Genomic DNA, 24,852 nt, shown 5'->3' with positions numbered 1-24,852 from the left:
AGAACAAAGTGAAAGTAGAATTGGATATACACCAGCAGCATCCTCGCTGTGACCGTGGTCTTTGTACATTTGGCTGTCCGAGGATCTGCAGGTGCATCCACAAAGGACAAGTCAAGAGTGGGTCAGAGATGGAGCCACCTTCCTCTCACCTCACTGCCACCTCTCAGTTTATATCACTGCCATTTGTTTATTGAAATGAACTGGGACCAGGTATCTGGGAGTGAATTGGAGCCCACGTGCTTGACCCTTTGTAGATAGGATCGTGGAGGGGAAAATGCTCAAGTTTCACATTTTTAAGTCTTTCCAGATGGCGCTTTATGGAAGGGGAGGCACTTACTGTTCATGTGGCTTTTGTTTGTATAATCACAGGCGGAGGCGGAGGATGGCTTACTACTCTACTGTGGGGAGAATGAACACGGGAGGGGAGATTTCATGTCCCTGGCTATCATCCGACGCTCCCTGCAGTTCAGGTAATTCCTGCCAAAAGCCTCACACTCTTCTTTTGTTACATTATCCTACGTTATATTTGCATTTTTGTAGTATGAGAAATATATACAGGATAGATTCCAGTAGATGAAAGAATGGTTTGTATAAAATAAGTATGATATGAACCAGTTTACCAAATACTGGGGCACTGGGATTGCAGGATAACCTATAAAACTTGCGTTTTGGGACCTTGTAATCATTCATTCATTCAGCAGCACCTACAGCGTACCTGGCTCTGGAGGTGTTGAGTGTACCTGGCGCTGCAGGTACTTTTGAATGTACCTGACTCTGGAGGTGCTGTTGAATGTACCTGGCGCTGCAGGTACTGTTGGATGTAACTGGTGCTGTAGGTGCTGCTGAATGTTTCTTGAGCATCTACAGTGTACCTGGCACTCCTGTCGATCCTGAGGATGCAGAGTGAGCCAAAGGAATACAGTTCCTTTTCTCTGGAGCTCTAGTGGATGTGATGGGAAGAAGGCTAGGGTCTTCTCATTTCCTTTTGGCAAATGTGGCTGACAGGTGTGGACTGAGAGGAGCCTCCAACCTCCCATGGGCTCCCCATCCTCATCTTCCTCTGGGCTGTGCTGGGAACTCTTTGGCTTGCCTCCACTGCCCTCATCGTTTCTCCCCCAACATGGAAGCCACCTTTAGCTTATGTGCGGTCTTCTGCGGGGCAGAGTTTTGTGGAGGGGTGAAGGTTTTAATGACTCTTGTGGAGGTGTGCAATGCACCTCTTTGTGAACAACCAATGGGCACCAGCCTTGTCCTTCTCCGTGGTGCACTGGCTGACATCCTAATGGCACCAACCCCCTGCTGCCTGACCTTCAGCATATGATGCAACCTCTCCAAGCCTGCGTTTCCTGTGGGGCTGTTGTGAGGGTTAAATGAGTTAATTCATAAAAGCGCTTAGAGCAGCGTCTGATCCAGAGCAAGTACTCAATAAGCATCAGCCATTATTGTCTTCTTAAATTACTTTCAGCATAAAAAATGTTTTTGGTTAAGTTGAAGAAGGCCTCTGAGTATCCCACTTGGGCTAGAAAATGGGCCCCCATGCTTTGCTAAATGGTTTGATTCATGAAGTTTGGTGTTAGCCACCAGGATCTTGGGCGGTATTTTTTGCCTTGTGGGGTTCTAGCACTTGGAGGATCAGATAGACTCTCAGTAGCACTGACTGTTGTTAGTTGGTAGCAGCTCTCCAACTATGCAACTCCTGCTGAGTGAATCTGCTATCCTCCTTGGGGTAAGCCTGTCCCGCAATACCTCTTGACTGCATCTCACTTCACTGAGGATCTCGAGACAAAGGGAGGGACTGAGAATTGACTGCAGTTAATGAAAATGCTAGTAAGGAAAATGCTGGCCATGACTCCTTCCCCACGGGAAGTCTCAGGATCCATGTGGAAGAGGCCTGGTGGCTATTTGGAAGTTGACCAGAAAGGTCCAAGATTCCACCTATTAGGCATGGTGACCGTGGGCACTCCCGGGCCATAGGGAGATTGGGATAAAAACAAGAATAATGCAGCCATCTGAGGACGCTCCTCCTCTGTCTCACCTCTCTGCTGAGCTTCCTGTGGACCTCGCCTGTGTTTAGGTACAGCTAAGCACAGGTGGCAGGGCTGGCCAGCTTGCCAAAATGAGCCTGAAGACCTGGATTTTTATATTTGATGAATATCACTGAGCTTTGTTATTTGAGAGTTGGGAAAGTCCCCAGAGAAATCCTTGGAAGCAGAGTGACTCGTATTCTAATTCTCTGTACCTTGAATTCATGGTAAGCATTTGGCAATCGCTGAAAACGAGAAGGAGGTCCTTAGTTGCCCATCATTTTCTTTTCTTTTTTTTCTTTCTTATGATTTTTCCTTTACTTTTCTTATGGGTCCTGTCCTTTTCAGAAACAGAGAAGGCTAAATTCCTAATGAGCCGAAGTGATCATCGACTTCTAGTCAAAAGAAAATAGGAGCCAGGTGCGGTGGCTTACACCTGTAATCCCAGCACTTTGGGAGGCCAAGGCGGGCGGATCACGAGGTCAGGAGATCAAGACCATCCTGGCCAACATGGTGTAACTGCATCTCTACTAAAAATACAAAAATTAGCTGGGCGTGGTGGCATGCACCTGTAGTCCCAGCTACTCAGGAGGCTGAGGCGGGAGAATCGCTTGAACCCAGGAGGTGGAGGTTGCAGTGAGCAGAGATCATACCACTGCACTCCAGCCCGGGTGACAGAGCGAGACACTGTCTCAAAAGAAAAGAAAAAAGAAAATGGGATGCGGATTAGCTACTACCTTTCATTAATTTCTTTTTTCTTTTCTTTTTTTTTTTTTTTTTGAGACAGAGTCTGTTGCCAAGACTGGAGTGCAGTGGTGCAATCTGGGGCTCACTTCAACCTCTACCTCCTGGGTTCAAGCAATTCTCCTGCCTCATCCTCCCAAGTAGCTGGGATTACAAGCACTCGCCATCATGCTCAGTTAACTTTTGTATTTTTAGTAGAGACAGGATTTCACCATGTTGGCCAGGCTGGTCTCGAACTCCTGAACTCAAGTGATCCACCTGCCTCGGCCTCCCAGAGTGCTGGGATTACAGACATGGGCCACCATGCCCAGTTTTTTTAAAATTTCAACTTGTATTTTTAATTTTTATTTTTATTTATTTTTGGGACAGTTTCACTCTGTTGCCCAGGCAGTGGCGTTAACTTGGCTCACTGTAACCTCCGCCTCCTGGGTTCGAACGATTCTGCTGCCTCAGCCTCTGGACTACAGGCACCTGCCACGACGCCCAGCTAATCTTTGTATTTTTAGTAGAGATGGAGTTTCACCATGTTGGTCAGGCTGGTCTTGAACTCCTGACCTCAGGTGATCCGCCCACCTTGGCCTCCCAAAGTGCTGGGATTACAGATGTAAACCACCATGCCTGGCCTAATGTCAACTTTTATTTTAAATACAGGGGGTACATGCACAGGTTTGCCACATGGGAATACTGCATGATGCTGAGGCTTGGGGTACAGATCCCGTCACGCAGGTAGCAAGCACAGTACACAAATGCCCATGATTTTCTAAGTTGCAGAAAAAATCAGGCTAACAAAGGCCCTACGTTGAAAGGTCCTATGGGCAGATGAAAGATAACTAGACGGAGATCATCCCCAGGAAGAGGTGCCTAGTTCTTCCCTGTATTGATTTCAACAGCACTTGATATTCATAAACATAACTCTGAACAGACCGACTCGGAAAGGAGCTGTTGACCTGGAAGTGACGTCCATGGAATCTGAAAACATAATGAGCTGGTTCATCAAAGAATCTTCTTTTCCTTTTCCTCCCCAACAGGTTTAATTGTGGAACTGGGGTTGCCATCATCGTAAGTGAGACCAAAATCAAACTGGGGGGCTGGCACACAGTTATGCTCTACAGAGATGGGCAGAACGGGCTGCTGCAGCTGAACAACGGCACCCCGGTGACAGGCCAGTCTCAGGTAAGTATGAGCCCCACACCCTGCCCACCCCACGTACCACTCACCATGAGCCTCCAGAGAGGGACTCACTGCACAGAGCCGTGGCAGCGTCTGCAGGATTCAAGTTCTGGATAGGCGTGGTGAGGCCTATTTCTCATGGTGAACCCATGCAACAGACCTTTGATGTGCTCTCGAGTGGTCTTGCACTCCAGGTGAGCTTTCAGGACACACACCCACCTCACATCTACCAAAGAGAAGAATTCAACTTACAAGCATCATTGCTGTTGGTGCACAGGTTCATGCTGCAGGCCTGTGCCCAAAGATATGTTCTCTTTCCTAAGTACATCAAAGCCAGCGGTAGAAGGCGGCCCATACTGGAAGAATAGAACCCACTATTACTATTATTACTTGGAGGCAGAGGGTCTCACTCTGTCCCCCAGGCTGGAGTGCAGTGGCAGAATCATGGCTCACTGCAGCCTCTACCTCCCTGGTTGAAACCATGCCACCTCAGCCTCCCAAGTAGCTGGAACTACAGGCATGTGCCACCATGCCTGGCTAATTTCTTTCTTTTTATTTTTTTTTGTAGAGATTGAGTTTCACTGTGTTGCCCAGGCTGGTCATGAACTCCTGGACACAAGCAATTCTCCCACCTAGGCCTCCCAAAGTGCTGGGGTGACAGGGATGAGCCACCACACCCAGCCTAGAAGCCATTATTCATGTCAAACACAAAGCTTGCTTTTAGGACAGGGGTGTTGCAATCCTGTGGCTTCAGAAGATAGTCTCGAAAGGTTCATTTGGTTCAAAATGCAGGAATAAGTTCTTCATCTACCTTTGAGGGGTGGCCGTAATTATAGGAAATGGTAAAAAAAAAAAAAAAAAAAAAGGGCTGGACTGTTGGGCTACTCAGCAAATCACCTAGTATTCACATATTTGTTATGGTCTGAGCAATTTTAGGACTATGTTCAGAATAAACAGTTTGGATTAGCAGCCTGCCAAGAAACTGAGCCTATAATTATAATCAGGCAGGTGTCTGTATTCTCCAGGAAAAATGTAGCAAGAAAGCCTTTGTTTATATGTCTACAGCTTCCTCCCTGCTTGGGCTCCTCTCTACTCTTCGCCAGCAAGGCACATTATATAAAGCAGTGGTCCCCAACCTTTTTGGCACCAGGGACCAGTTTTGTGGAAGTCAATTTTTCCATGGACCAGGGAGGGCGTTTGATTTCAGGATGAAAGTGTTCCATCTCAGATCGTCAGGCATGGTTAGAGTTTCAGAAGGAGCGTGTCACCTGGATCCCTCGCCCGTGCAGTTCACAACAGGGTTCGTGCTCCTCTAAGAAGCTAATGGCACAGCTAATCTGACAGGAGGCGGAGCTCAGGCGGAAATGCTCGCTCATCCCGCCACTCACCTTCTGCGGTGCACCCTGGTTCCTAACAGGCCACAGACTGGGATGGGTCCATGGCCATGGTTGGGGACCCCTGATATAAAGGGCTATGCCTTGCTGACACCCTGCCTTCCAAAATATAGAAGAAAATATCTCATTAATTTGGATCCCAGTGATTCCAAAGGAACTAGAATTCCAATTTAGTAAATGTGAATCCAGGCAGACTGTTTATGCTCTGATGGCTAGGTAAGAAAAAGACAGGGTCAGTAAACTACATCAGTGCCAGAGCTAACAGGCCTAACATGATAAAAGTTAGTTTGATAGGAATAAAGAAACTTCTAGCTTGGGTCCAAAATACTAACATGAAGACAGAATGGATAAGCTACAATAGAAGCCTGTGAAAATGTCTAATTGTTTAAAACAGGGGAAGTTCCATAGCTGTTAACAAACAGGGTCATGTGGTAACAATAAGCTAAAGAAATTATAGGCTGTGTTAACAGAGTCATAGCATCTAAAAAAGGGAGGCGATGATCTTATTCTATTCTGTTGACTATGTGATAGCTTCTAGTGACTCGGATAGTGACTCTAATCCTCTGAAAGGATTACATTCACATCTGGATCACATTCTAAGAAGGCTGCAGACAGATTGGAGCAGTTCCAGGGGTAGTCACCCAAACTGGAAGATGACTTGAAATCCCTTCAATGATTGATTGAAGGAGCAATGTTTAGTTTGGAGAAGAGAAGATGAAGGCATGCAAGGTGGTTTTTCGTTATAGAGTCAAAGAAAGAGCCTTGGGAAAGGAAGATTTACTCCATGGACCCCCAAGGCTGAAGCTGAATGGGATGAGCCTCAAGAGGTCTATTTTAGCTTCACCTAATAAAAGGACAGAAGTGCAACAGACTACCTCAGGGGAGGGGGGTATCTTTGGGGAGTGTTCAAGGGGTAACTTATCTAAACTTCTTGTTAGGGATGTAGCAGGAATCCAACAGCCAGTGAGAGAGCTTGAATTATACGAGTTTTTATATTTTTTGTTAATCTCAAGATTCTATGTTTGTAATGAATGTAAGAATTAATTGAGCCAGGTGCAGTGGCTCATGCCTCCAATACCAGTACTTTGGGAGGCTGAAGTAGGTGGGTCACTTGAGGTCAGGAGTTCGAGACCAGCCTGGCCAACATGTGAAACATTGTCTCTACTAAAAATATTTAAAAATTAGCCAGGTGTGGTGGTGGGCGCCTGTAATCCCAGCTACTCAGGAGGCTGAGGCAGGAGAATCACCTGAACCTGGGAGGCAGAGGTTGCAGTGAACTTAGATTGCACTACTGCATTCCAGCCTGGGCTACAGAGCAAGACTACATCTCAAAAAAAAAAAAAAAAAAAAAGAATTAATTTAATTGCCAGGCACAGTGGCGCACGCCTATAATTCTCACACTTTGGGAAGCCAAGGCAGGAGGATCACTTGAGCTCAGGAGTTCGAGACTAGCCTAGGCAACATGGTGAAACTCCATCTCTACCAAAAATAGAAAAATTACCCAGGTGTTGTGTCATACGCCTGTAGTCCCAGCTACTTGGGAGGCTGAGGAGGGAGGATCGCTTGAGCCCAGGAAGCCAAGCCTGCAGTGAGTCATCTTTGAGCCTATGAATAGCCTTGCACTTCAGCCTGGGTAACATAGTCAGACCCCAGCTGTATTAGTTCGTTCTCATACTGCTATGAAGAAATATCCAAGACTGGGTAATTCATAAAGAAAAGAGGTTTAATTGACGTACAGTTCTGCATGGCTGGGAAGGCCTCAGAAAACTTACAATCATGGTGGAAGGGGAAGCAAACGTGTCCTTCTTCACATGGCAGCAGCAAGGAGAAGTGCTGAGCGAGGGGGAAAAAGCGCCTTATAAAACTATCAGAGCTCATAAGAACTCACTATCGCGAGAACAGCATGGGGGTAACCACCCCCATGATTCAGTTACCTCCCACCGAGTCCTTCCCACGACACGTGGGGATTATGGGAGCTACAATTCAAGATGATATTTGGGTGGAGACACAGCCAAGCCATATCACCATCTTTTTTAAAAAAAGGAATTAATTGCAAGAAGCATGTAGCTTTATGGATACTCAGGCTGAAGATTGCCTCCATACTAGCGAGACTCGCTAAGCAAGTTGTCAAGCAGGACCACGAGTGTGGCTGTTTAATAAGCTGTCCTGAGAGACAGTGATTCTATCTTAAGTGAGATTCCCCAGCAACAGACCTGAGATGTGGAGTCCTATGCAAGTGATGTATTAAGAAAGTGCTCCCAGGAGAAACTGCTGAGAGAGAGGAGACAGACAGGGAAGAAGAGGTTATCAGCAAGAGGGAGATCTCAGGCCAAGTTTTTCAGAGTATGGTTTCTGCCTGATCCAGTAGAGGAGCTCCGGAGTGTAAATTATGCCTCAGACTCATCCCAAACTGTTAAGGGCTGCCCTGGGAGAATGTGAATTCTTCCATTTCTCTGTAGAGGCAGGCAAAGCAAGCTCCAGGGATCAGAAGGTAACCTTCATCTGAAGCCAGGTTTGAAGACCATTGCCGGGGATCTTGCGAAGGGCGCAGCAAAGTAGCCACCCACCCCTACAAGGCACTTTATGCTCTAGAAAAGGATTGAGCCGTCAGCCTCCTGCTGTGGCCCCAGATCACGGAACAAAACTGGAAGGGCCAGGATGGGATCCAGAAGAAGTCAATTCTGAGAATCTTGGTGAAAGAAGCCAAGAGGACATTTAACTCATCTAATGAAAGCAGCATGCTCAGTGGCTGGCAAACAGTGTAACTGACCCTGAAAACCCATCTCCTAACTTGTGTTCAGTCTGCTATTTACAAATGATTCTTATCTCTTCATCAGAAAAGATAAAACAATGATTAGATTTTCCACTTGCTGGTAACAGAAGTTTAAAGGATCGTAATTATGTTTCAGAGTCTTACACTCTGAACATTTTATAAGTTCTGGCAGTGCGCCTTTCCCTGACACCATTCCTTACCCTATAATGCAGATGAATGAGATATTTTGGTCATAAAAAAAAAGAATGACCAGGCCGAGTGTGGTGGCTCATGCCTGTAATCCCAGCACTTTGGGAGGCCAAGGTGGGTGGATCACAAGGTCAGGAGTTCAAGACCAGCCTGACCAACATGGTGAAACCCAGTCTCTACTAAAAATATAAAATTAGCTGGGTGTGGTGGCACATGCCTGTAATCCCAGCTACTCAGGAGGCTGAGGCAGGAGAATAGCTTGAACCTGGGAGGCGGAGGTTACAGCGAGCCAAGATGGCTCAGCCCCGGCGACAGAGCAAGACTCTGTCTCAAAAAAAAAAAAAAAAAAAAAAAAAAAAGGCCAAGGGTAACTTAATTTTGTCCCACCTAATCTTCAGCTCTGTATTTTGTAACCTTAAAACCTGCAATCCAGATTGTGGTTTGGTCTAAGATGGGAAATTTTCCTACCTCACTGTAACAACACTTAAAAAAAAAAAGTCATATTCATAAGCAAATTTCAAAACACTTTGCATCATGATCTGTTTGGTAATTCCCCCCCCCGCCACCCTACCCGACCCCAACAATGTTTCTCTCAGGATATAGTATAAAGGTGACTAGGACAATGAAAAGGTAATTATTAGCCCACTGTATACAAAATTAGTATTATCACCTTTGGAGGCACAGAATAGCCCTAAGATCTTTCCAAAGTACACAGTCAGCTGGTGTCAGGACTGGAAAGAGAACGTTTTTGTTGGATGCCTAGCATGGTTCACTGTCTGGTGGGTCAGGCGTGGCTCTGACCTCCCTTCCCTTCCCTTCTAGACATTCCAAAATCCTCCCTTCTGGAAGCACAGCCCTCTGAGAAACTCACTGAGTTCCCTACGGTAAACGTGGGTTTAATTTTCCAATAAGGCAAGGTCTTAAAGATAAATACAGATGGAAGAAAACGCTGGAGCTGTCACTGACGTCTTAACCATGTCCCTCGTAAAAATCTGCTGTGTTTTGGCTTTCGATTTTGTTTAGTGAGAGTATTCATGAGTGGTCATCTTTCTTAAAGGGCCAATACAGTAAAATTACTTTCCGGACACCTCTCTATCTTGGTGGCGCTCCCAGCGCTTACTGGTTGGTCAGAGCAACAGGGACAAACCGAGGCTTTCAAGGTTGTGTGCAGTCACTCGCTGTGAATGGGAGGAGAATCGACATGCGGCCCTGGCCCCTGGGAAAAGCACTCAGCGGGGCTGATGTGGGTAAGTGGCTGCCCGGTGGGTTGGGGTAGTCTTATGGGACGTATGTCTTATGGGACTGCCTTTCTGGCTTGGCCCATGGAGGGAACAGCAACATTAGGTGCTACCCTGGGAAACTGGTACCTGCAGAACGTCAGGAGGGAGGTGGGCCCCAGGGGTGAGGCTGGTGCTCTGCAGACATGCTGACTCTGCATCTGAACACCAAAATATGGTAACAGTATGGTGCATCAAACACTGGTTGTGTCTTGCTAGCAATTTGGGTCTCATCATGAAATATGGCATGGTCTTATTGGACAAAGCAATAAGCAATCCAGCCCATTTACCTTACCTCACCCAGTCCAGTGGAAGAGCTAACACAGTAATGTAAGAAGAGCTTTCATATACTCTCTGTTTCTTAAAGAAGTGGTCGAATTCTAATTCATGATCACAGTGCCAAACATTTTCTCATACACTCTCTCCTTTACTTTCACACTAACTCTAAGAGGTAGAAATTATTATCATGCCCATTTTATAGATTAAGAAACTGGGGCTTGCAGAAGTTAAATAACTTATCGAAAGTAGCAGGCAGAGCTAGGCTTATTTTTAAAGCAATAAGGATGTTTATTCTATCACTGAAGGCAGCAGGTAGATAATTCCCAGGTTGGTTAATTCAGGGACTGTCTACTAGAGCTGCCATAACAAATACTGCAAACTGGGCGAGTTAAACATCAGAAATTAATTTTCTCACAGTTCTGGAGGCCGGAAGTCCCAGATCAAGGTGCTAGCCAATTTGGTTCCTGGGGAGGCCTCTCTCCTTGGCTTGCAGACAGCCACCTTCTCACTGTGTGCTCCAGGGATCTTTCCTCTGTGTGTGCACAGCCCTGGTATGTCTGTGTGTCCAAATATCCTCCTACAAGGACACCAATCAGAGCGGATTAAGTCCCCACTCTTATGACCTCAATTAACCTTAAATACCTCCTTAAAGATACTATCTCCAAATACAGGGAGTTAGGACTTCAACTGTGAATTTGGGGGGAAAAACAGTTTAGTCCATAACAGGGTCTCTATGATATCAGGACTCTGGATCGATATCTCTAGGATACTCTCCTTTTCACTCACTACTCTAAGCATCACATCCTTATGACTTTGCCCTTGGCCAAGTCTCTTCCTTGAATCTCTTTTCCCTCCATCTCTAAGATGTTATTTTGAAAGAATGCACAGTGAACATCATAGTCTCATTGCCTAGATTCTACCGTTAACATTTTGCTGCATTTTCTTGACCACATTATCAATTCATCCCTCTCCCCATTCCTCAGTCAGAGGTAGGATTCAATCCTCATGACTCCTAGAACAGTTTTTTGTTTTGTTTGTTTTTCTTGTAGCTAATATTAGTTGAGCACCTACTTTAAGTAGGCGCCATTCTAAATTACTTTGATCTTTCCAAGGTTATTATGAAGTGGGTGCTATCATTAGCCTTACTTTACAGATAAGAACCAATGGGGCTGGACGCGATGGCTCACGCCTGTCGTCTCAGCACTTTGGGAGGCTGAGGCAGGCAAATCACCTGAGGTCATGAGTTGGAGACCAACCTGGCCAACATGGTGAAACTCCGTCTCTACTAAAATACAAAAATTAGCTGGGCATGGTGTCACGCCTCTGTAATCCCAGCTACCCAGGAGGCTAAGGCAGGAGAATTGCCTGAACTCAGGAGGCTGAAGTTGCAGTGAGCTGAGATTGTGCCACTACACTCCAGCTTGGGCAACAGAGTGAGATTCTGTCTTAAAAAACAAAACAAAACAAAACAAAACAAAAAACCAATGGCACGGAACAGTTAAGTAACTCGCCCAAGGTCACACAGCTAGTAAGTGGTAGAGCCTAATGTGACCTCAGCCATACTGGCACCAGGGACTACCCTCTTAACAAAATAACTACATCAGTGGCTACCAAATTGTTTCCCTCCACCTTGTTCACTCCTATAGGTGATGCCATTGTTATAACTATAAAAGATGCAGTTTACTTAACAAAAAACGTTTACCATCCATTGATTACTTGGTCAAAGTAAACAGTAAGCAGCAATGACTGAAACAATTGTTAAAGTTGTCACTATGGTAGGACAATGTCTCCAAAATCCATTTTCTTTCTGTGATGATTCAGAACATAAGAACCAGCCATTCCATTAGGAATCGCATGCCTTGTTTATGAGCCTGGACCCTGAAGGCAGATTGCCTGGATTTGAAAAATGTTTGCAACTCAGTCTCCCCATCCAGAAATAGGATCTACCTCATAAGATTATTTTGTTTACATGAGTTGTGGTGCATAAAAAGCACTTAGAATAGGGCTTTGCACATCGCAAACATTTCATAAATATTTCCTGTTATTAATATTATTCATATTCTAATCCTACCCATCAAACAAGCTATCATCTGTTTCTTCAGGGGAACAGCCCTGAATAAACCTGGCAGTCCTGAGATGGTATGGAAACCTCTGACAGGTAGTTCAGAGGTTGCAAAGTTGGGCAAGAACTGATTTCTGCCAGCTTTGTTCATTCCGACACAGTGTGATACCCGCTTCTCCAGCAGGTGGCACCAAAAAGACCTCGCTTGTGGGCTGCAGCTCCCTGGATACAGCTATTGGATTACTGTATAGATTTCTCTCTGTGAATGTTAATGGCACCTGTCAGCCATGTTGGTGTTTTACATTTCTTCCCATTTCATTTTCCCCAGGGTTGTAAGAGTGGGGCTGGTTATCCTTCCTCAGCTTTCATGTTTGCTGTCCTTTGGGTTACTCCTCCTGAAATTCAAGTTTTCGTAAGTCAAACGCGGCCTCACCAGGGAGGTCATGGTTTCCCATCTGATATCTCTAACTTGGCATTGCCATCTTCAGCTGTGACTTTTTCTCTGCCTTCCCACTAAACCTGTTTTCATTCCCCAGAGGGGCCTTTCATTACTCAGTTCCTTCCACTTCATCTCCTGTCTTTCGTTAGACTGTTCCCAGCTCCTGTGCTCTCTGCAAGTCACATTCTACACTAGTTAGTCAGATATCTCAGCAAATTTTGCGTTCTCTGGTCCAGCTCTTGATTATTTCCATTCAGATTCTCAAACCTATATTTCCACCGCTTATTTATGCCAATCCTGTCTTGGATATCCCCACTCTGCTGGAGCAGTCACAGAGCCACTTCCTAGATTTGAGATTCAAGGGGTCTGTGGTGACCATGGGTCTCACCCTGGCTTACCAGCTCTTTTCCTCATTTCACTCAATAAATACTTCACTGAGCACCTGCTTATGCTTGTCACAGTGCTGGGTGCTGGAGATCAAGTAATGAACAAGGCAGGATCTGGCTCAGTCCTCATATGGTTACCATGAGGAGAGACCAAATTAATATAATAATCACACAGTGAAGGTGAAGTTACACCTTGGGTAAGTGTTATGAAGGAGAAGTGATGCTGCAATGGTGATGTTCAATAGGGAGGTTGTAGGGTTTGGGGGCCGGGGAAAGAGTTTCTCAGAAGAGGAAGTTAATATGAAGCAAGAGTAGAAGTGAAAATGTGGAGAAGGGAGAGAAGGACGTTCCGGGCGAGGGAAGGGCTTGTTCCAGGGAAGAGGAAGTGGGGGATGGGTGCCTTGATGTAGTTTGTGATCCCCTGAAAGCTCATTAGAAGGGGCTTTCAGGGATACATGTAGACCAGCTGAGGTCTATTGCAGTAGGTCACATGACAACGGTTTAATCCAGGTGGTAGTGGTGGTAGAAACAGAGAGAGATCTGACAGATCATTAGGGGAAAAATAGGTGGGCCTCGGTTATGGATTGGGGGCTGGAGACAGGGAAGTTTCTCCTTGTTCATAGTCTCTTTAAGGAACTCCACCCAATGATGTTCCACATTCTTTCCCCTCCTTAGAAGTCTTATTTCTCTTCTACCTCTTGCTTTCTTATCTAGCAGAAACCTACACAACAGCTGGCCTGTGGTAGGTGCTGGTGAAAGTGACTTTACATATTGATGATGAGGTCCCTGTATACATGACCTTGTTGCACCCACCTCTCCTCCCCATCACTCTGAGTTGAGAGTTTTCCCCCTAAAATGAACCTGTTCAGCTACACTCTGCACTCACCCTTCCTGGCTTCCCTGGGCCCTTGCTGCCAGGGTTCTCTCTTCTCAGTAGCCCAGGGGTTCTTAACCTTTTTTGCACTGCAGCCCCCTTTGGTGGTCTGGGGAAGCCCATGGACCTCTCTCTTCTCATAACGATGTTCTTAAATGGAGAAAAATAATATATGTAATATTATAAGGGGAAACAATTATACTGAAACTCAGCCCTATCACATATTTTTTGTTTTGCTTTTACAGTAATATATGTGCTCCTTTATAAAGCATTAAGGAACAGAATTATTTAATGGTGGGTGAAATAACTCCCATGACTTCAAAGTAGCAACAAGTATAAATGATACTTTGAAATATGTGCAATAAATGGAATGTGACAACAACTGTGAGGTCTATTGGTCACAAGTCACGAGAACTACTAATACTAGAAGTATCTTGCCTGCATTGAAAGTTAATGGAAATACATACCCAGCTCCAGGCAGAGGCTAGGCAAAATACAGATGCAATATTTTTTCCTTCTCGGTTCACAGAGCCCCTGCTGTGGCTCACTCACCTATGCTCAGGTTCTCTCCAGCTCACACAAGTGCCATGCCTTGTGTGACCCTGTACCCACACCGGTTTGGTTACTCTGGGAACCTCTCTCCCTTCTTTCAAGGCCTGATACCAGCACTGAGTATTTCCACAGTCATCTTAGACTTAAATCCAACCAAAGCAACCTCTCCCTTTGCTTTGCAGAAGTCAGGTCCTGTCCACAGCCACTCTTATTTCTTCCCTCCTGCACCATTCTTTTAGTCTTTCAAGCTACAAATATTGAGATTGTGCTGGAGGAATCTTCTTGCCCTTCGACCACTACAGTGAAGCTCTCATTTCTTCCTTCCTTGGACGTCTGATCCTTCACAGTCTCTCCATTTTCTTTGTGGCCACCCTGTTCACTCCCCTATAGGACTTCTTTCCTCTCCTCCACTCCTGTTACTCATCAGTCTGTCTTGCGTGCCATTCCCAGAGTAATCTTGCTGAAATGCTGCTTTCACCAAGTCAGCAACTCCATCTGGCTTTCATGACCTCCCCTACCCTACCCCCACCTCTTAAAAAATAGTTAAAATGCATAAGATTTGTAAAGTAATCCTTTTCTGTTCATCTAAAATAACATACAAGGACCCCGCTCCTTCCTGTGGATCTAGCCAAGCTCTGGGAAGGAATCACAACCCACAGAAATTGGCAGGGCTCAGGGACCTTTGAGAGTTTGGCTCTTTAAGATCGAAGTCAGCCAGCATCTCTGTGGAGACTGCAAATGCTGGGGGTGACATTCTTAGGGCTGTAGCTGGAGACCACTGGCCATGTCTGCCTGAACATTCAGTAGCCACCAGCTGGAATTCACAGAGGCTAGCCCACCCCAGCTGGGGTGGCAAGCCATCTACACGGGCTTTAATTAAATTCTGTTAGCAGTCCCTGAAGTCAGTCTCCTCTCCTGGGTCTACCCTGGGTGCCTGGCCCTTACCCGTCCTCCCAGTGAGTCTTTATGAAAAGTCTGGACCAATTCAAGGAGGGAAGGGTGAGAGATTCATCCGGCCGAGATGACACACTCAGGCCAGGGGAGGCTCCTGCCCTCACAGGGTGGACTACCAGCTCATGCAGAGGGAAGCCTTGACGACTGGGAGAGAGCACAGCTGGACCCTTCATTTCCAGGGGCACGCCCTTCTACCTCCACCCCCAGAAAAAGTGTTTTGTACTCCCTCATCTGGTTCTGGGCCAGATGGTGGTCCATCTGTCTAACTGATTTCTTACACACAAAGAGAAAACACAAAGAAGCAGAAGAAAAACAGCCCATGAAAAGTCCATTTGTTTTCCTCTGATGACATGCACTTGAAAATGACAAAGGATACCCTTTCTGGACCTCTCTGATCTGTTTGGTGAAGAGAGCTCACTCATCGGATGTTAAGCCTTTCAGCCTTCTCACTGCAGGCCACCGTTCTGTCCCTCATCAGGGTGTAACTTTGGAAGTAGAAATAGGGATTCTGAAACCCATGTGCCAACGTATTATGGGGCCCTCTCTCTCTGCTCCCTACCCCAGACAGAGGAGTTGACAATCCAGGTGAGTTAATCTGCTTAGATGTGGCTGGGTAACTCCTTCCGTGCCTACCTTGCTTGTCTCAACTTTGAACCAACAAGGCAGCAGCACTTAAGCTAATTGGGGTCATGCAATTTAGAACGCTTTTAACATAAACACCCTGTTGACGTTGGAGGGATTGAAATATGCTCTTGTGGGAGCAACAGAGAGATGAATTAAAGCAGAAACAGCTCAGTCATCCCAGTTAGTGGTCATAAAATTGCCCAGAAATATATTATTTGATTCATTGTGTCCATCATGTTTTTTAAAGTCTCTATGGCTCTTCGTACAGGACAAACCAAAATCAAATTAAAATGAAGAGCAGGTTCCACTTATCCTGAAAGCCTGTTTGCAGTTGTGCAGAGCTGCAAATCAACAGGAGTAAGAACTAAACTGTATTTATTCAGAACCATGAGCTGCTGGTGGGGTCAGTGCCACTGTGTTGGACTGGCACACATGGCGGATGGGCTTTGTAATTCCCATTCTGTATTTAGGGGAATGCAGCAGTGGAATCTGCGATGAGGCCTCGTGCGTCAATGGTGGCACCTGTACAGCAATCAAAGCCGACTCCTACATTTGCCTCTGTCCCCTTGGGTTTAAAGGTCGACACTGTGAAGATGGTGAGAAAGAAGCAAGTTGATGGCGGTTTCTATCTGCATGTTAATTTGTGTAGATGTACTTTATCATCAATGTAGTGTTTTGTTTTTTTGTTGTTGTTGTTTTTTGAGACAAAGGCTCCCTATGTTACCCAGGCTGGAGTGCAGTGGCACATCTCGGCTCATTGCAACTTCTGCCTCCTGGGTTCAAGTGATTCTCTTCTGCCTCAGCCTCCCGAGTAGCTGGGACTACAGGCGTGTGCCACCATGCCCAGCTAATTTTTGTATTTTTAGTAGAGACGGGGTTTCACCATGTTGGCCAGGCTGCCCCCAAACTCCTGGCCTCAAGTGATCCACCCGCCAGGCCTCATCAATGTACTTTTAACAAAGCTAACAAAGCCCTTTCATTTTTATGGGATCAACATTGCTTTGTTGGGAGAGATGGGGGAAACTTTTTTTAAGCAGGTTGGAGTGTCTGACTGCCAAAATTTGTTTAGTAAAGATAACTCACTCATCTGATGTTGAGCCTTTCAGCACTTCTTACTGCAGGGCACCTTCCATCCCTCAGCCAAACATATGTTCATTTCAAGATGCTAAGAATGAGTAGGCTCCTCTTGGCCCTTGAGTAACTTTTTTTTCTTTTGAGACGGAGTCCTGCTCTGTCACCCAGGCTGGAGTGCAGTGGCACGATGTCAGCTCACTGCAAGCTCCACTTCCCGGGTTCACACCATTCTCCTGCCTCTACCTCCCAAGTAAAAGCCTGTATTGGTATGGTTTGTATCAGACTGAATTCAAAGCATTTAAAGCTCATGCTCATGCTCTTTAGAATATCTGTCAATTTCTGATAAAAGATTGGGAAGGTGGGGCCAGGCACGATGGCTCAAGCCTGTAATCCCAGCACTTTGGGAGGCCGAGGTAGGCGGATCACGAGGCCAACGTGGTGAAACCCCATCTCTACTAAAAATACAAAAATCAGCTGGGCGTGGTGGTGCATGGCTGTAATCCAAGCTACTTGAGAGGCTGAGGCAGGAGAACTGCTTGAACCCAGAAGGCGGAGGTTGCAGTGAGCCAAGATCGCGCCACTGTACGACAGTCTGGATGACAGAGCGAGACTCCGTCTTCGGAAAAAAAATGGATTGGGAAGGTAGACACAGAAACATTAGCAATGTGATGGGACAAAATTAACCTTTATTTGTACTGTTCTACTAAATTATTCCACACTTTAATACTGTATGTACAGAGAGTATGTAAATATACATACATGCACACACTATGTGTATATAAACATGGAAACACACATACACACAAATACACGTATGTGTGCACACACACACAAATAATAACAAAAAATTTCAAAGATTTTGGAAAATCATGGAGGGTTCCAAAAATGATTTTGGAAAATCATTTTTGCCAAATTCTAAAATTAAAATAAAAAGAAAATAAAACTGAGGCTAAGATCACAAAACTAGCCAAATTCTTCCCTAATTCAGATTTGGACCTAAGATACCATGCTGGGGAAAACGTTTGTAATCTCAAATCTCGTGTCACCTAAAAGAGGGCATATGAGTCAGGGTAAGCCAATGCTGTTACATACCATCTCATATTTCAGAAGCCTTACTAGTCAAAGCTGGTTCTCGCTCATATTACAAAATCACTGCCGGTCAGAGACAGTGGTGAGAGAGGGCGTTCTGCTCCACACAGTTATACAGGGACACAGTTTCCTTCCATCTAATGGCTCTTCTAGGACCTTAGAGTCCTCCACTGATACCTGCATCCTGCCAGCACACAAGAGGAGAGGAGGAGCATGGAGGATGGAGGGAAGTTTTGGGGGCCACACCTAGGGTTCTCTATGATTCTTTCACCCATATTCTACCGGCCAGAATTCAGTCACACCAGCAACCTAACTGCAGGGCTGCTGGGAATTATAGTTTAGGTCTGTACCCCGGAGGAAAAGAATACAGCTGTGGGTGCACATCTGGCCAGTTTCTGCCACAGATTGATTTCTAACACCGTGCTTGTTTTTTCAGCTTTCATCTTGACCATTCCTCAATTCAGAGAGTCTCTGAGATCCTACGCTGCAACTCCCTGGCCACTGGAGCCCCAGCATTACCTTTCCTTCACGGAGTTTGAGATCACATTTCGGCCAGACTCAGGAGATGGTGTTCTCCTGTACAGCTATGACACAGGCAGCAAAGACTTCCTGTCCATCAATATGGCAGGGGGCCACGTGGAGTTCCGCTTTGACTGTGGCTCTGGGACCGGTGTTCTCAGGTGAGGGCTGAGACCTTCTGGGACCCTTTCCCTTAAAAAGGCAAATAGTAACCGCTTCAGAAAAAAACCCAAATTGCCGTTCAGCAGCTCACACTCGTCCTGTCTTCTCTACATGCTTATCTTCTGAAACTCGTGCTGACTTGTCCTGCTTCAGGCAGACGACAGGCTTCCCATAGAGAGTACTCTCCTTCCCACAAGGCTTCCTTTTCTCAAATAACTACCCAACAGGTGCAATTCTATGCTTCAAACTATGGAAAATGGACTTGCTTCAGGTGGAGGTAAACTGCCTCCATTTCCCCCTAAAGCTATGCCACGTCATCCGCAGAAACTTGACAAACTGTAACTAATCAGCATCTTATTCAGAGCGTCACATGATGGGCATCCAGCAAATACATGTCAATTAGTAAAAAAGTATTAATATTTTTGGAAAAAAATGTCCTTGATGACCTCACTCTAAATTTTCACTTTCCTCTTGAACTATTTCTTTAATGGAAACTGACAGTGAATCGTCAGCAATGCAAAGACTGGTTCCCTAAGCAGTATGCTCAGGAAAGATGTGCGATGAGTGGTTTCAATAGCATAGCAGGAAATGGGTGCTTCTGCAGTACTTGCTGGTATTTGCAGAACTGGTCTGAGTAGTCAAAACTTTCCTACTGTTATCTAGTTTATGCTATTAAATTACTTAGCAGGTGGATTGTTCCTTGGAGCCTGTAGTTTGTAGATGCAGATGCTTTTATTTATGTCTCCCATCTTTTTATTGCGTTGATGGTAGTTTTAACCTTCAAGCCGGAGGGGCCACTAATCGAATGCAGACATACTTCTTGTTCCTACGTTTGTCTAATGCTTCTCTTTTGAAACTCACTAGAATGTTTTGCTCCATGGTGCCCTGTAACATGATATCAGTTAGTCTGTTGTTTCAAAGAATGTTGCAAACTGTTTTCCATCACTCTTCATATTGCTAGACTGTCATGTTTAAAAAGAGTATGTGGGTGAGATGCTAAAACTATGCGTTGCCCTTAACTACTGATCATTTTTCCTGGCTGACAGAAAATGCTCACTGCATTAGGTTTTAACAGTTCTTAAAAAGGATGGTTTGTTTTTGTCCTTGTGGCTGAATTCCTGCACATCAGTGACACCTTCCCCCTAGGGGAGTGGATAAATATTGTTGTACCTCTGGTTATGCAAAAACATCCTATATTTCAAGACAACTTTGGTGGGGATTTAATTGATTCAATTTACATATGATTATGCAAAATAGCCTAAGCAATTCACTTAGAACTGTATGTCAGGTTGACAAAGGAAGACACCTTGAATATCACCTTGCACTTTTAAATGGTTTTCTTCCTGGATAAGGAATGACCAGAAAGATCCAGGAGAGGATGGGGGCTCATCAGCCCTCCTCCTGGACAGACTGCCTCTGTGCAGTGGCAGCTCCAGCTGTGGGGTCACGAGCACATGGAACCCTTAGAAGTCCTGCATTTCTCTTTCATAACTCTGTGCTTATTTTTGACACAAGGTGTCTTTAAATTTTTTTGGTACATTTATTAAGTTATTGTTTCACTGCCTGTCAGGAAAGGCAACTGGAAAAAGAATTTTTCAGAATTAGGTGATGAAAATGAGGCAAGAGTTTCTAAGGGACAAACCACCATCTGCCCCCTTATCCCATCCCCTCCTGAGCGTAACCTAACAACAGTGATTACTCTTGGTGTTTCAGATGCCCCATTGGAAGCTGTTTATTTTGAAAACCATTTCAAAGACTTCTTGCTTAATTAAGAAAATGCAGTGAAAACCCAAACTACAGGAAGTTGCAGAAGTGGCCAGATCATTTTAACTTTAGGAAAAGGATAAGATGGGCAAATTCATTATGAACTTGATTAAAAAATCACAACAATCGAAATGAGTTCTTGATGGCCGTGATCGATAAAAGGATGTTGAAGAAGGTGGCATATTGACAGCAAATGACCTCTGCAGTACAAAAACATGAAATGGCTCTGTTATGGAGATAGACCACTTAAAAAGGGCTGCTTATTTCTTTATTGCATATTGATTTAGCCAAGGTGATTAAATTCTAATTGCTAAGAACAAATCACAAAAGCATTTGCCAAAGCAAAAAAAAATCAAGCGAGGGGGTGGTGACCTTTCAATAATTGTGCCCATTGGTATTCCTCATGGTTTTCTAAGATGATCCAGGACCACGAGATAACTGGGAAGTTCAGCAAGGGCCAGGAACTAGACATTGCTAGAAATACAAATGCAATAATGAGTGTCTTTCTGCACACCTCACTATAAAATGTAATGAGTAAAACTTGCATAAATATCATTAAACTTTAAGCACTTCCACTTTGAATGAATAATTGAACTTTTAATGTAATTTTAATCATTTTTACAATATCAGAAAATATAGAATCTGTTTCCCTCCCAATATTTTATTATGAAAAATTTCAAACATATAGAAAAATTAGAAGAATTGTACGGTAGGCATCCTGATACTGAGCACCTATAGTCTGTAATTAACATTTTGCTATATTTGCCTCATCACATATCTAGCCATTGTTATATCTGTCCATCCATCCTTCTTATTTTTAAAAAAAATTTTCACGACCGAAACAAAGCATCTAAAACTGCAGCTTCTCAAAGAACCACTTGTTCTTGCCCATCTGTTCGTCTCTTCAAACTTGACCTTGGCCTCCCATTGGGCCTTGTGTTTAAGACCAGGGTCTCTGAAGACATCTTTATTGATGACAGTTTTGTCCAAGGGGATATCTGGTGGCTGTAGGGGCGATCTGAGGTGCCATCATCAACGTTCTTCGTGATGACAGCTTTGCGTTGGAGTAGCGTCTGGCCAGGACCACCACCAGTTTTCTAGGTTTTACGAATGTGCCCTTTTCAACAGCAACCACTCAGGCCTACAGCAGAAAGGTCCTTCTTATTTTTTATGCATTTCAAAGTATGTTACAGACATTGGTACACTAAAGAATTGATTTTTTACATCATAGCTCCTATAATTTTTCTCTTCTTCCAAGCTTGTGCGCAATCATGACCATATTTTACCTTCACACCACCTCTCATCTAGAAAACTTATATCACCAGACTCACTGAACCCCATTTCAGGCTCATTGTAAGGAACAAATAAAACAATAAATGCAATGCTCCTACTGTATGAAGGGGTCCAATAAGCAGTAACTAATCCTGCTGTTGTTACTAAGCAGTAATTAGTGTTTTCTTTTTACTGAATGGATTGGGGTGCCTAAGGTTAGCATTAGCTTCCTCATGGCTAGATTGACAAAAATGATCCATAACATGCTAACCCATGCTCGGTTTCCTTCTATGTTAGTCAGGGTTCTCCAGGGAAACAGAACCAATAGGCTATAAATAGACATGTAGAGAGATTTATCCTGAGGCGTTGGCTTGCATGATTATGGAGGCTGAGAAGTCCCATGGCCTGCCGTCTGCAAGCTGGCAGCCCAGGAAATTTAGTGGTGTATTTCCAGTCCAAGCCTGAAGGCCTGAGAACCAGAGAGCCCATGATGTCCATCCTAGTCCAAGTCAAAGGCCCAAGTACCAAGAAGCTGATGATGTAAGTCTTGGTCCAAGTCTGAAGACCAAAGAACCAGCATCGAAGCTCAAGGTCAGAGAAGATGGATGTCCCAGCTCAAGAAGAGAGAGCACATCCCCACTCCTCTTCCTTTTTGTTCAGTTCAGAGCCTCTGCAGATTGCATGATGCTTGCCCAGGTTGATGAGGGCAGATCTTTACTAAGTCTCCTGATTCAGATGCTCATCTCTTCCAGAAACACATTCACAGACACACCCAGAAATAATGTTCTACCAGCTATGTGGGCATTCCTTATCCTAATCAACTCGATACATAAAATTAATATCACATCTTCCTTCCACAGGAGTGAAGATCCCCTCACCCTAGGCAACTGGCACGAGCTTCGTGTATCTCGCACAGCAAAGAATGGCATCTTACAGGTGGATAAGCAGAAGGTAGTGGAGGGAATGGCAGAGGTAAGAACAGCACACCTTTTCTCTTGATGGTGAGTGTGAGCCAGAGTACTGTTTTCTGCCTGTCTTGGTACAAAAGCAGCACAGTGTTGTGGTTAAGTACATGGACTTCAGTGCCTGTGTGAAAATCCCAGCTCCCCATTGGGCAAATTACTTAACTTTTCTATCACTTAGCTATAAATGGGGATAATAATAGTATGGGCCTCGTAGAGTTGTTGTGAGGATTAAGTGAGTTGACACCCAATACGTTTAGCACTTACAAAATTGCCTTTCACCTCTTCACCTCCCACCTCCATCTTTGTTCTTATCAGCTGCACCAGGTAGTAGGTAAGAACACGGACTCTGGGGTAGGGCCCATGGTGCATGGAGGAGGCCTGACAAGAACGGGCTGTGAGTCCAGACCCCTAGGGCTCAAAATCTGGCTCAATTACTTACCAGTGGTGTGAGCTCATACTGGTTACTTGACCTACCAAGATTGTTTTTCTTGTCTCAGCATTATCCTCTTATCAATGGGGATAATGGTGGTGATGATAATAGTGCCTACTTCACAGAGTTGTTTTGTGAATTAAAAGAATTAGACATGTAAAAAACAGCAGTACCTGATGCCAGGTCAGCACTAAATAGCTTTACTTAGTAGTAGTAGCACTAGTAGTAGTAGTAGTGGTGGTGGTGGTAGTGAATAGTGTATGGTTATGGACTCAAGAGGATAGGATTTCTACTGAAGTTTATAACTTTCCTGCATGATTTTAATTCCAAGGTCATGTACAAAGAAAAATAACATTTTTAGGAGGAAGTCAGGGAGATTTGCTTTAAACTATAGCCTGCTAGGATTCTGCAAACACACACACAGTTTACAGTTCCTCAAAAATAGAGGGGACTTTAGATTTGCCAATATCTTACTTCCCACCAGTTTTCATTCTGTGCAAAGGAAGATTTGCAAAGGACATTGACAAATTTGGGTATACTAATAAGCAAATAGACTAGTAGAAAAAAGAAAAGGAAGGAAAAGGCACTTTTGCTGGGGAAAGAGGTACTTGGTTGGAGAGAGAAGAAAGAGGGTCACATATGTCCAGAAGCCAGCCTGAGGGGCTGCTGCAGTGGGAGGACCAATTGGAACCACGGACCTCCTTGGGAATGAGGGGAATCCCAAATTGGGTTCTGTGTCAAGGGGTGGGCACCCTTCACACCTAGAAAATGCTCCATATATATCTGTGGAAGGCAGGAAGGGAGGGGGAGGGAAGAAAGGAAGGGATGAAGGGAAATTGATTTTAAATGGAGAACCGGAGTCACTTCTGGTGCAATCCAGAACATTCTAACAGCCAACTTTACTCCAAGACAGAATTAGAAGCTCACAAGAATGCACCTGGCTGTCTGTTGGTTTAATGATATAAATTCAATTGTATCTCTCTAGATCTTAGTTGCAAACATCTGTAAAATAGGAACAAAAGCTGAGGATGGGAATGTTTGTAAACAGTAGGGGCAGGGTCCATGACTATAAATAAGTTACTCTTCAGGACGCTGCATTTACTATTAGGATTTAAGAGATGACACATAGGTAAAAACCACACCTCAGAGTTTCTATCACTGCACATCAGCAAAAGAGCATGAAGCCAATATGGTGGCACCTGCACCCTCCATTTTGACTTTTTGACCTTTGGTGGCATGTGGGTGAATGGAGCTGACTGGAGTTTTAAAGCAAAAGAAAAGCAAAAGGAACCCACAGGAAGGTGTGGCTTTGGTGTGTGCATTGGAGGGACGTTCTGCTGAGTCTACTGTGAGCCAGGAGTGGGAAGGCCAATGCCTGATCTCCATATGCTAAACCTTCATCAAGTCTTTTCCACAAGGAATTCGGTTCCCCCGCTGGCCATATCATGTTGGAAGTGTGACTGACAGGGCAGTGGTCTTAGAGCTCAGAGACAGATGAGGGCAGGGGTTAGAGTACACTCTGAGAGGCTAACCCAGGACCTAAGCACCCAAGAGCCTGTGTGCAGACTAAACCTGACCGCCAGGCTGCTCAGCTGGCAGCACTGAGAAATATCAGCGGCCTGGGCTTGGGTCTGACTATGCAAGACGCATGGAAGAGCAGTGCTTCTGAGACTTTCAGGAAACTCCAGCCTGGAGGTTTGCTCAGCTTTTGCAAACTGCTTCCAGCCAAGCCAAAGTGTAGGATCCAGACATAAAACCCCTCACTGCAGAGCAGGCCTGGCTTTGGTGGGGGCTGTTTGCTTCTCTCCTGCGGTCCCCCTTGGGCATGGCAGCTGC

General features: G+C 44.9%; 1 protein-coding gene and 1 pseudogene across 3 annotated transcripts in view; one reads left to right on the top strand and one right to left on the bottom strand.

The window, feature by feature from the left end:
* The window catches only part of LOC105473097 (EGF like, fibronectin type III and laminin G domains), a 200,475-nt gene that overhangs the window by 144,710 nt on the left and 30,913 nt on the right, over positions 1-24,852 (top strand). For all 3 annotated transcript variants that reach the window (XM_071098995.1, XM_011726726.3, XM_071098996.1), the window contains exons 10-15: positions 370-470; positions 3,797-3,941; positions 9,352-9,541; positions 16,212-16,337; positions 18,341-18,584; positions 22,482-22,593. In XM_071098995.1, coding sequence (XP_070955096.1) covers positions 370-470; positions 3,797-3,941; positions 9,352-9,541; positions 16,212-16,337; positions 18,341-18,584; positions 22,482-22,593 — 918 coding nt within the window. The remainder of the gene's footprint in view (positions 1-369; positions 471-3,796; positions 3,942-9,351; positions 9,542-16,211; positions 16,338-18,340; positions 18,585-22,481; positions 22,594-24,852) is intronic.
* Positions 21,200-21,653, bottom strand: LOC112425092 (large ribosomal subunit protein eL27-like; annotated as a pseudogene).

This window comes from Macaca nemestrina, chromosome 6 (assembly GCF_043159975.1).
Source record: "Macaca nemestrina isolate mMacNem1 chromosome 6, mMacNem.hap1, whole genome shotgun sequence".
NCBI lineage: Eukaryota > Metazoa > Chordata > Mammalia > Primates > Cercopithecidae > Macaca > Macaca nemestrina.
The sequence above is the reverse complement of the archived record's forward strand: the minus strand, read 5'-3'. Positions and strand labels throughout refer to the sequence as shown.